The sequence below is a fragment of the Gekko japonicus genome, unplaced genomic scaffold (genome assembly GCF_001447785.1).
Source record: "Gekko japonicus isolate JY-2015 unplaced genomic scaffold, Gekko_japonicus_V1.1 scaffold1691, whole genome shotgun sequence".
NCBI classification, from domain to species: domain Eukaryota; kingdom Metazoa; phylum Chordata; class Lepidosauria; order Squamata; family Gekkonidae; genus Gekko; species Gekko japonicus.
Genome location: NW_015175410.1, coordinates 123,898 through 136,228, shown reverse-complemented (window position 1 = coordinate 136,228; position 12,331 = coordinate 123,898). Strand labels below are relative to the sequence as shown.

General features: G+C 43.7%; 1 protein-coding gene across 1 annotated transcript; it reads right to left on the bottom strand.

Moving 5' to 3' along the window:
• Positions 1 to 532: 532 nt before the first annotated feature.
• Positions 533 to 10,269, bottom strand: ODC1 (ornithine decarboxylase 1). Its single transcript, XM_015425737.1, has 12 exons — positions 9,910 to 10,269; positions 6,202 to 6,339; positions 5,943 to 6,096; positions 5,658 to 5,831; positions 5,372 to 5,544; positions 4,901 to 5,035; positions 4,324 to 4,405; positions 3,907 to 3,990; positions 3,185 to 3,347; positions 2,167 to 2,279; positions 1,545 to 1,759; positions 533 to 1,164 (listed from the first exon to the last, which is right to left on the bottom strand). The coding sequence occupies exons 3-12, from the start codon at positions 6,042 to 6,044 to the stop codon at positions 1,023 to 1,025; spliced, it is 1,383 nt and encodes a 460-aa protein (XP_015281223.1). The 5' UTR covers positions 6,045 to 6,096; positions 6,202 to 6,339; positions 9,910 to 10,269; the 3' UTR covers positions 533 to 1,022.
• Positions 10,270 to 12,331: the final 2,062 nt, after the last annotated feature.

Sequence of the window (12,331 nt, the reverse complement as noted above, 5' to 3'; positions counted from 1 at the left end):
CTCTAAGCTGAGTTAGTGTGAGCTAGCTCAGTATTTTAGCATCTGGCTCACACATTTTTGTCTTGGCTCAGGAAGGATGGCTCCAGTGCAAACTAACTTATGCAGCAGCCAAATCCCTCACTCACGACTTGCCAGGAGCTCACAAAGTAGAATTTTTACTCACAAGACTCCATAGCTTAGAGGGAGCATTGGTGGTAAATGAAATTACAAAACATAAGACTTTATGTTTTAGAGTCTTTATTTTTCTTGACTTGAAATAGATGCGGTCAAAAGAGCAGTGGCAAAAGCAGCATGACAGGAATTAATTTGGCAACCGGAGGAAGAGGAGGAGGAGGAAGAGGAGATTGGATTTATACCCTGGCCTTCACTCGAGTCTCAGAGAGGCTTACAATCTCCTTCCCTTCCGCTCTCCACGATAGACACCCTGTGAAGTCAGTGGGGCTGAGAGAACTACTCTGACAGAACTTGTGACTGATCCAAGGTCACCCAGCAGTAACATGTGGAGGAGTGGGGAATCAAACCCAGTTCTCCAGATTAGAGTTCGCCACTCAACCACTAGACCAAACTGGCATGTTACCTACAAACCTTCAAAATATATAGTTCCAGTGTAGAGCAAGTGACAACTCCAGTCTTAAATCTATTCAAACCAATTTTTAGTTCAAGCAGTAAAGAACTACTACACTATTATTTCAATAGACTTTATTGTAAAATAGTCCAGCCACAATACTACATTCAGACCTTCTGACAAATACACAAGCTACAAATGCTTGTTGACTTAACAGTCAAGGATCAAGGATCAGTTTTTAGTAGCATATTTGAGAAGTGAATAAAAATCCATATAAAACAATATTCAAATAGTTTCCATAGGAACACAGATAAATGTGACCCTTCCCGTCTCCTGTCTACTGACGTTCACGCGCGCTAATCAACACATTTAAAAATCCTAGCAAGAATTAAGTTAATGGTCCCAAAAAGCCCTAAAAAAATCCTTTCCTAAAACTTGCAAGTTATCTCAACCTTTTCTATACATTAATGCTGGCGGAAGCACAAGTTGCTGGATGGTGCTCAATTCCACTCTCCCAGGCACAGGACAGGGGCAAAGTGACATCCTGCTCTTCCACTTCTGCTTGAAAGCCTTGCTCTTTTATCTGCTCCATCAATTGCCTAGCAAGGAGGAGAGAAAGAGGGGTGAGGTGCTGAGTAAGGCATATGAAATTGACGGTTCAGTGAGATACCATAACAGTCAGCAATATTACATTAACTGTGTCTGTGCACTCGGCATCATCAAAACGCTATGCCAGAGACAGCTGAGATACTGCAGGTCATTTTTTCTATAACCGCGTGTTCTCCCCACCACTAGGCAGCCTGATTCTGCAGCTTTTCTGGTTTCTGAGAGTTCACCAAGCACTTTCCAGGAGCCCTGCCTACTTGGGCTCCTTTCAGTTAACACTTTGCCACGCCAAGCTTGAAAGTCATACAGATTTTACAAGCTTTTTCAAAGCCCGTCTGGAACAAATGAAGCAAATGGAGTAAGTATTACTAACCATGCTGGCCTTGACATTACATAATGTATTGTTGGCCTCTGGAATCCATTGAAAGTAGAAGCAGCCGCCACGGTGTAAGCTCCCATGTTTTCAAACAGCATCCAGTCCCCAACCTGCAATTCCGGCATGCCGCAGCGTTCAACTATGCGATCTAATCCGTCACATGTCGGCCCCCATATGCTGCAGGAATAGTATCTCTCATCTGGCTTGGGTCTCTGGAAACAAAAATTCAAGATGTAAGCAACTAAAACCACATTTATGCTCATAACAGATGCTTAGAGTCACAGAGCTGTGCTTAATCTGCTCTTCTGAATTTGCTCCATTGCCTCAGGCTGAGAACTTTGGTTACAGGATAACGCTGTAACTGCTCTCCAAGACACATCCATTCCGGTTACAGCATGGGTAAGTGAACCAATATGATCACCTTAAGTAGTAATTATTACTCTGGGCGATGTACAAGATGTAATGTCATAAAATATACAAAAAACATTAAAAAATTCAATATATACCTTAATTTCAATACAGATTAAAAAATCCAAGATGGCAATTTTCCTATAATATTATTTTTCCCAATTCCAGACTACTGGCCCTTTTGGGATCACTACATTTACCTATACTGTACCTTTTGCAAAACTGGCTTAACGTGTGCATGATCATATAGAATGCAGTTAAAAGATCCATATACGCCATCGTTTACATAATACATAAGAGTTTTGTCATTACGCTCTTCTTCATCTATAAGAAAAAAGAACAAGCAATATTTGCTATTATGTAAACAAAAGCCACGCCAACAGTTACCCTGTCTATATAAAGAAACAGAACACGGAATGGTGCTATGCAGATGGAGGTAGCCTCAATTTGTTTATGGATGGGGTCACTAAGCCAGTAATTTTGGCCCACACTCCAGCTGCTTGACTTTTACCTACAGACCAGTGGCTGATAACATAAGAACATAAGAGAAGCCAATGCTGGATCGGGCCAATGGCCCATCCAGTCCAACATTCTGTATCACACAGTGGCCAGAAATACCAGGTGCCATCAGGAGGTCCAACAGTGGGGCCAGGACACTAGAAGCCCTCCCACTTGGTCCTCTCCCCTCAAGCACCAAGAATACAGAGCATCCCTTGCCCCAGACCGAGAGTTCTTATCTATACCTTGTGGCTAATAGCCACTGATGGACCTCTGCTCCATATGTTTATCCAGTTCCCTCTTGAAGCCGTCCCATGCTTGTAGCCGCCACCACCTCCTGAGGCAGTGAGTTCCATGTGTTAATCACTCTTTGGGTGAAGAAGTACTTCCTTTTATCCATTCTAACCCGACCACTCAGCAATTTCATGGAGTGCCCACGAGTATTGTAAGGGAGAAAAGTACTTCTTTCTCAACCTGCTCTATCCCATGCATTATCTTGTTTGACAAGCCTGTTAAGGAAAGGAAAGTACTACTCCTCTCCATCATCCCAGCGTTTGGCGGACCAACCTCCATTGACAGGGACAATGCAGCAAGGTTTCCTTCTTTTACAGACAATGCATCCCACTTCATAGAGGGCCCCCTCACAGAAATAAAATCCTTCCCTCCATCCACACTACTTCTATCACCAGAGAAAATTTAGCTAGCTGAAATTCAGAGTGAACACTACATACCGTCAGAACCAGTCTGCTCCTTTATTACAACTTTCTTTGCAATTATGTTAACGGCCAATGTAAAAGCTGATGCAACATAGTATCTGCCAGGCTCTGCAATAATTCTCACTCCAGAATCAGAAGGAAAATATTTGTCCAGTGCAGGGTTGATGACATTTGTTATCTTAAAAAAAAGGGAAGACACACCATGAACATTTTAGAGGCAGTATTTGCAGGAACTTGTCATTATGTATCTACATGCTAAGCTATCCTTCCCCAAGAACGAAGTTCTGAATTACTTTTCACACTAGTTGTGTTGTTGCCATTTCAGAAATACAGGAATGGGTGATTTTTTAAAAAGTTTAATAACATTAGATGGAAGGCTGAAGCAGGACCCTGATGTCCTACATCTTGACCTTACTGCAGAGGGCCCTCTTTTGAAAGCTATACCTATGGATTGCACCTTGTTTCAAGGATATCCACAGGAGGGAGCAAGTTAAATTTTCCTCTATAATAATCTACAAAATTATATACAAAAACACTACTGTTACACTGAAGAACTCCTTTCATGAACTTATGAGTAAATTCCCACCAAGAGATACTCCTGCAGAGTAATACAATTAACATTTTCTAATAAATCGGTCTTTAACCAAATACAAACTGTAACACACACCCCAATACTAAGGAAAAGTAGGAACAAACCATGAGCAAATCACTGAAGGTTAACACGGCAGTATTCATACCTCTTCAAACTTAAGTTTCACATCTTCAGAACCAGGAAAACCACCACCAATATCAAGAAGGTGCATACAGAAACCAAGTTCAGCCTAAAAGGGAAGGAAAGTATCAACTCAGAGATTGCACTCATACTATCAGCTACTTTTATTCTCTGTGGGCATTACATTCAGACACACTATAGAGATTTTTGAATCTACAGAACAGAATAATAAAAGCCCTAAAAATGAAAACAGCAATTTGGACTAGAGCTTTGGACTAATCTGAAGTCATCATGTAGCCTAATCCCGTTACCACGTATGGCCACTAATCAAACTTCAGAATTTCAGATTTGTTGAACTAATGCTTCATCTCCGGCATTCTACCATCTTACAATACTATGAAGCACTTTAAAGTTGTATGAAAATACTTGCTGATGTACTTACTCCCATATCAAAGACACAGCGGGCATCAGAAATAGCTTGCACGAAAGTCTCAGGATCTGTGCAGCCACTCCCAACATGGAAACTAGAAGAAATAGCATGAATTTAGCTGGGAGGTCATTTTTTAACAAAGGCAAGCAAACAGGCAGCAAGCAGGGGTCATTTCCTGCAGGAGCGCACAGGAGCGGAGCTCCGGCAGTAAAGAGCCCAGGGGGCAGGCACATGCAACAAGTCCCACCCCCTGCTCCCAGCAGCCCTCAGTCAGAGCAAGCAGCCAGGTAAGTTGCAGAGCCCCCCCACCATCCCCTCCATCCAAAACAGTTCAGTGGCACCTTTAAGACCAAGTTTTATTCAGGTACAAGCTCTCCCTCCTCTCCCAATATCTAGCAATCCAAAACAGTCCAGTGGAGCCTGAGCGGTGGGTGTTGCCTTCTGACACACTTCCAGTGATGTCAGGGGGTGTGGCATATACAAATAAGTTATGTTAATGAGTTATGCTAATGAGCGCCTGCACCTCTTTTTCTATGAAATGACCCCTGGCAGCAAGTATAACATTTCTACTTCTGGCTTTGCTACTCACCTGACACCAATCACATCAATATCCAGTTCTTTTGCTCGCTCAAGCAGCAGCCTGCTGGTTTTGAGTGTCGCTCCAAATTTAACGCTCAGACGACAAACTGCTTTTGAATCATCTGTTGCAATGCGCAGAACCAGTCTAGAAAATATTGGGAGAGCTTACCTCAAGAACAGTTTTCAGGCTTACAGGATACACTGTATGTATAATACACTTTCATATTAAAAGTTATTCTTAGTGTGATTTGCTCTCAAGTTAGCTAGCTCATCAGGGAAGATTAACCTGGTTTACCATGCAAAGCCAACTATGACCCAAAAATTATTTATTTAGAAAAGGAATATGCTGCCTCTCTAGAGAGCCTCCCCAAATGCTTTGGAGTTAGGAAAGTTGCTCAACTCAGTAGCATCTTCAGCCTGGGTCCCACAGCCTAGCACAAATAAAGGTCAAACAAGTAATGTTATCACCAAAGTTCCTTACTTTGCTTTTGGATGGGCTCTTGCAACTTTCATTAGCTCAACCTCACTATCGAAAGTCATCATCTGCACACCGTTGTTTGCTGCATGCTTAATCTGAGAGACTTGCTTGCATGGATTTGCATATATTATACGTTCAGGAGGTACACCAACACCCTGGACCAGCTGTATTTCAGTCTGGAAAGAGAACAAATGTGTTTGGTATGCTCTTCACTAGAAATTTCTTGTCCAGCTATAGCCAGGATCAAGGGCATGGTTAGCCAAAAAGCTTTCAAAAGGCAGCCACTTACTTTACTAGCACAGTCAAATCCAGCACCAAGAGCTGCAAGAGTCTTCACTACAGCTATACTGTCATTACATTTGACAGCATAGAAGGGGGAAACTCTGGGAAGAGCTTTGTACCACCGCAAGTGCTTCTTGAGAATATCCCCAAGATCAGCAATATAGAATGCATCTTTATCATCCTGGAGACAAAGAGAACATTCATCAGTCAATATAAAGGTGCCCTACTGTACACCACAACAGTACTAAGCTTCATTTTGTAACGTTTAATTTATGGCATCTAATATACTCACAGAGGAAGAAACTTCATTTATTTTTTGGTCTACAATATCTTTTGCAGCAAAGCCTTCATCAAGGAAAGTAAAATTGAACTCGTCACTGCTGAAGCTGTTCATTTTTCTTAGTTTTTCTTGATACCACCTCCAAGTTGGCTTTCAAGGCAACAAACTGTGGGCACACAGGAAAAGGTTTGTTAATTATTACGAACAAGTCACCTATGGCCAAATAACTGACCTCGAAAAGGCATCCCTTTTAAAAAAAAGACTAACTCACTGTACAGGGTCAATTAAGATGCAACGTTGAAGGATGTTTCCTTTCAGCTGTCCTCCTGGGGATTTTTCTCCAAGAAAACAGGATCTTGAAATAGAAGGATTCCTAGGCAGTCATTGTAAGATGTTGCAGTGAAGTTGTCTAAAAGAAAAAAGGTTGACAGAGCATGTCTGAAAGGTGCCTTTGGATCTCTGCAATATTCACATTTCACTATCACATTTTTATCTATCTTGTCCTCCCTTCCAATGAGTTCCAATGGGTGGCATGCATGGTTCTCCCCTCCAGTTTATCCTCACAATAACCCTGCGAGACAGCTGGCACCAGTCTCACTCCATCTGTTTTAGGATTTCAACTCGCCCTTCCTAATCTGACATTTATACAGACTGCATCTTTTAAAGACACCAAACCTCAAAACAGCGTGTGTATAACAATACAAAAAGCTCACTGAATGTCCTGCAACAAAGCATGCACAGTAGAGACAAGCAGAATCTTCACACAACAGATTGGGATCATCAGGTGGGCTGCATAGCACTACCTACAGGGTAACCAGCTCTACAGAGCCACCATTTTAATGCTACTCTTTGGAAGGACTTCCTGCTGGTGTGCAGGTTAAGGGAGAGCACAGGTGTTGTACATCCTGCCTCCCTTTGCATGTATGCTGAGAAGCAGTGAGATAGTCACTCATTGATGGACAGAATTCCTCCATGTCCCTGTTGCTTGACTTCTCAAATTGTATACCCCTGGTTGCATTTCTTGTTCCCTACCCTTCTGAGGCTGCCCACGGTTATAGCCCTGACACCAGCAAGGTCACAGTTCTAGCTCCTTGTCTTCCTTATCACATTGCTCTCAATGGAAGGAGACTCTTGCAAAGAGACCTGCGGTTCATAATGTCAGATATTCCAGCCATTCCTGCAAAAGCTAGGTAACATGAATATACCAAAACTCATTGGTATATTAATCCAGGCTCAAATTTCCACTCACCATGAAACTCACTGGCCGACTCCTGACCAGTCACACACACTCTCAGCCTAGGCCACCTCACAGGGGTGGGAGGGGAGAGAAGCATGAAGCTCCAAGGAGGAACAGTAAGATAAAAATGTACTAAATGACTGGGTCAGTTGCAAGGACGCTACAAGGATACATGCTCCTGGATTTTTTAATTTGCATTCCCATCCATTATCAAAGAACAGTAAGGATGACTAAGATGTTTGCAGCAATGATTACTATTATGCTAGTTGTCATGCTGCAAAGTTATTCTTTTAGTCATAGCCTGCCTGTACTAAAGCACCCAATAGTTACTTTACAGAAAGGGGCTAGGTGGATAAGACAAGAGTTCTTGAGGAAAACGGGCGTCAATAAATCTAGTAAATTTAAATGACTTGACAGCATCTTTCCTGCAGTCTATACCAAGCCTCAAGTACAACTGCTAATATTGCACCGTCTGACCCCTTTGTCTTCTCAAAGGTGTTCCTATGCAATGAACCAAGACACTGAATAACAGTAATTTTGTCAAAAAAAGGCAACCTAAGCAGAACTTTAAAACATGTTCCTACTCGGTCAGGTAACTTCTTTTAAATCACAGCTGACTTTGCGTCAATTATACACAATCTCTTTAGAGTCATATTAGTGCTCATGAGGATGCAATCCTAGGTGGACTTGTTCAGAAACCACTCAGTGGTCTCCCAAATAATTTTAACAAGGGTTTAACACAATGAATGCAAGACCTCTCATGATGGGCAAACCCAAAGTATATTGAACATATCTCTGCTTGCTACAGATCCTGCTTATTTCTTGGCATACTCAAGAAAAGGTCAAGACGGGGGTAAGGTTGTCCTTTTTTTTTTGGCAACATTAATGAATTCACATTTGCACATGTCATTTCAGGACATTAGACATAGTCCTCAAAAGTATTCAAGCTAAAGCAGAAATAGTACTCAACATGAAGTCACTATAAAGCATTAAGGAAGAATTACTACAAAGCAGTCCAGGTAACTGGAAACCGGGGCATTCACAGCTGAATAACACTCATTACCGTAAGTACTGAAGATAATACGTCAGCTCCTTTCCAGCGTACAAGTCAGCTCCACACTAAACAGACTGACATGGCAAAGAGCCTCTGTTCACGCCACCTCGACTAGGCCTTTGCTCCCTGCCTTATAATGTTCACACACGGTCAGTGTTATCCAATCAGGAAGCAAAAGCTGATAACAGAAGCTCAGAAACTAAGTAAGCCCCCACCCACCCAAGGGTAGCCAAACACTACTCCTTCCCAGCTTGACACACTAACTGCGGCAAGGAAGCACACACCAATGACAATGTGCAAAGGGGTGGGGCAGAGAGAACCATTAGAATGGCTGGCATCTGCCAAGTTTGGGAGCTCGATAAACCCAGTTCCATCAGGTTTCTTCAGGTCATGCTGAAAGGAGCACCAACCTTTCAAGGCAGAAATAAATACAGAAAAGTTGACCACGGTTTCGAATCTTGCCAGATCATGACCTGTTCAGGCTGCCAGATGTCTCACTATTCCAGATCCCCATCCACCTACCCCAAGTAAAGCTTGCTCTCTCTCACACACACACACCCAAACAGAAAATGTCTCATGCCATTGGTTCCTCTGTCCAGATAGTTGCTGCAGTCAAACTGAAGCAAGAAGCCACTAAAGCATCTTCTCGCCCCCCACAGCAGCTAAAGGAGGAATAATGAATATCCAAAAGCTTCAGAGACAGTCCACAAACTCCCAAGTTGCGAATTGCAGCAAAACTCTTAACAGTTTCTCCTGAATGTCTCTGATCCCCTTTATGGCACTGGCAATCAATGTGATTGAAAAGGAACATGAACAATGCAATTTAATGCTTTCCTCTCACCACAGAGTTAAAGCAAAAAAAGTATTCAGCATGACAGGAGAGGGGCAGAGCATCTACTTGGCATTCAGAAGGTCCCAGGTTTAATCCCTGGTACCTCCAGTTAAAGACCAGGCAGTAGGTGATGGGAAAGACTTTCACCTGAGACTCTGAAGAGCTCCTGCCAGTCTGAGTAGACATTACTGACTTTCATGGACCAAGGGTCTGATTCTGAATAAGGCAGCTTCATATGTTCATATGATAAAGGTGATTTATTCCAAGTTAAATCACAAAAAGCACAAATTAAAAAAAATCTTTGCTACAGGATGACGGAAAGTAACATCAGACTGGCTTTCCACTAAATTTAATTTGTTTTTGTTTCAAAAAGGAAAAGCAAAGGAGTCAATTAAAAGAAACGTGGAACGCATTTCCCCCCCCAAAAGCCACTAATAAACTGCTGCAAATTAAAAAGAAAAGAGGAAGACGATGAAGTCAATTTACACTGCGCACACTTTTAAAACGCAATAAAAGATGACTAGGGTTTGTTTTTTTTAATTAATTGTGCCAAGTTTTAAAAGCCACAGAGAGACGGTTTCAAACGACATGGGTTTTTAAGTGGACTTTTAAAAACGAATGTGTCACGAAAAGCAACGATAATACGACATCGACCCCTCCCCTCCAGCGCCCCCGGACCTTCACCTGACTCCCACCCCCCTTGCTTTCCTTCCCTGCCTCGAGAGACTGCCCTCCTTGTCCCCTCCCCTGCCAAGCACTGACTCACCGACCGGCGAGCCGGCTCCTTCCCACTCAACCCATTCATATACACGTGGCTGGCACCGCCCGGCCGGCTCCCCCAGTCCTCCGACCTTACCTCCAGCGGCGCCTCGTCCTTCAGCAGCAGCAGCAGCTTGCTTGTTCCCCCCTGCGCGGCAGCTGGCTGGACCCGACGGCTGCTCACCGGCCCGTTCCCCACCCGCCTGGCTCCACGGGCCTGGAAAGCGCCGGCTCCGACAGACGAAGGAGGGGGAGGAGCCGGACCTTGTCACCCGCCGCCGCGCAGGTTGGAGGCTGCTGCTGCTGCTGCTGCTGCCGCCGCCGCACTGGCTGCCTTTGCCTCTTCGCTTGACAAAGCCTAGCTAGCGCCGCAGAGCCTGTATTTATAGGCCCGGCCGCGTCTCCATGACAACACACCAGCTCAAACCAGCCCCGATCGGCTGCGACCGGGCCGCAGCCTTCGCCACCCGCTATTATGACGTCAGGCGGAGGGGGTGGTGCGCTCGAGTGTAGCGTGCTGCCTGTTGCGTCCCTCCCCTCCACGCCCCCCCAAGGAAGAGGGGTATATATTTTTAATAGATGTAAATATCAGCAGCACAAACGGGATCTGAGCCGGGGACGGTGACGCTGGAACAAAAAGGTGCTCGTTCTAAAAGTGCCGCAGGATCCCTCGCGCTGAAAGTATGAGGGTACATATGGAGTCTTGCGACATCTTAAAGACGAATACGTTTTTATTACAGCATCAGTTTTCCCGGACTGGATCCCACGTGTGCCGATTCATAGAGCGCCACGTGATATCTGTAAAAAGCTGTACTGAAATGCCACAGAATACACACAGTCTCTTAAATTAATGTACGTTGTCTGCGTGTGGCTGAAGGTGCCACAAAACTCCATAGATAGGTAAATAACACCTCGTCATTTTTATTTGGCTTCTTTTATTCTAGCTTTTCTAAATTATAGCCTATCTGTGTGAGTTTATGGCAAGAGTTTTTTAAATAAACGCAAAACGTTTCTTTTTAAGGTGCCCCAAGACATAGAGGGAATTCTTGCTGAAATATACAAACAGGGCTACCCTTTTTTGAAGGAAAAAAACCAAATTGCTGCATGGAATCCTTCCAGTTCATGTTTGGATGTTTGGTATGTGGGACAAGAATGCTGGAAGTATCAAACTGAACATTTCGACACAATAGGGCAAAATTAGCGCCTTGTTTGCAGTATTTTGAGAACATCGTTCTCCATATTCAGGTTTTTCTCACTTCAAAAGCTCATTCTCTCATTGGCTGTTGCAATAAAAGAAGGCTGATGTTTTATTAAGTAGCTGGGATGTTGAAACGTGGGAAGGGAGATTCTTATTTGGCGTAGCAGATTTGTTTACAAATACGTGGTATAAAGACTGCGTGTTTTTGGAGTGTGCTTGGTTGTTTTAGTCCAACTAACAGAATGTAAAGTCATATTTATGGCCTAAGAATGTCTGAGCCCTGCAGGATTTGTTGCCTTTCTACAGGGCTTGTAAAGCAGAGATGTTCTGCCAGGCTTTTGGTTGGGGACAACGACAGCACAATTATGTGATCTGGCACCCTCATACTCCTCTTACCCTTTATGTTCCACCCTCCCATCTTTCACAAGTTTCTTCTGGGAGGTCTGCGATCTGCTAAACCAGGAATTCTGACTGCTAGCCTGATAAATTTTATTAAGGACTGTTGCTTTCTTTTGTTGGTTTAAAATTTTTAAATTTATATATTTATTGTAAATCTGTGTAGTAAGCCGTCCTGAGCCCTGCTCGCAGGAGGGGGTGGCCTAGAAATTTAATTAATAAATAAACTGCAGAGCTAAACCAACAAGGGCCCAGCTTTAGAAGGCTGCAGGTAGAAATGCAACAGGTGCAACCTTCCCCACTGTTTTAGCTCCTTGATGGCCATAAAAACATAAGAGAAGCCATGTTGGATCAGGCCAATGGCCCATCCAGTCCAACATTGTTTCACACAGTGGCCAAAAATACCAGGTGCCATCAGGAGGTCTACCAACAGGGCCAGAACTCCAGAAGTCCTCCCACTGTTGCCCCCCAAGCACATAGCATCACTGCCCCAGACATAGTGTTCCATCCAGGGCTATTTTGGGGCAGGAACGGAGTTCCGGCTGCCTCAATGTGTTTATCCAATCCCCTCTTGAAGCTGTCTATGCTTGTAGCCACCAGCACTTCCTGTGGCAGTGTTAATTACTGTTTGTTGAATTTCTGTCTGTCACACAGCCGCCCCTCTCTCATCCCCCCCCTTTTAACCCTATGTAGCTATTTTCTTTGTTTTGTGGGGAGTAGAGGACATTACTCCTTCAATGCACTACAACAAAAGAGAGCCTCTCTTCCTGTCTGTTTTGATTCACATTAATTCCCATGCATTTCCATTATTCTTTACCTTTGCAAGGAAATTCTGTTGATTACAATGAGGAATCAAATGCCTCTATAGAGAACCATGTAGACCGTAGCTCTTTGCCTTAATTCCCCCCCCCCCCCCCGTCTCTAG

Bases quoted from the DNA above. Each gene is read 5' to 3' on its own strand.
- ODC1 (XM_015425737.1), bottom strand. From the start codon at position 6,044: ATGAACAGCTTCAGCAGTGACGAGTTCAATTTTACTTTCCTTGATGAA. The intron at 5,545-5,657 runs GTAAGTGGCTGC...TTCTCTTTCCAG, and splicing joins GATTTGACTGTGCTAGTAAA to ACTGAAATACAGCTGGTCCA. The intron at 4,406-4,900 runs GTGAGTAGCAAA...TATTTCTTCTAG, and splicing joins ATTGATGTGATTGGTGTCAG to TTTCCATGTTGGGAGTGGCT.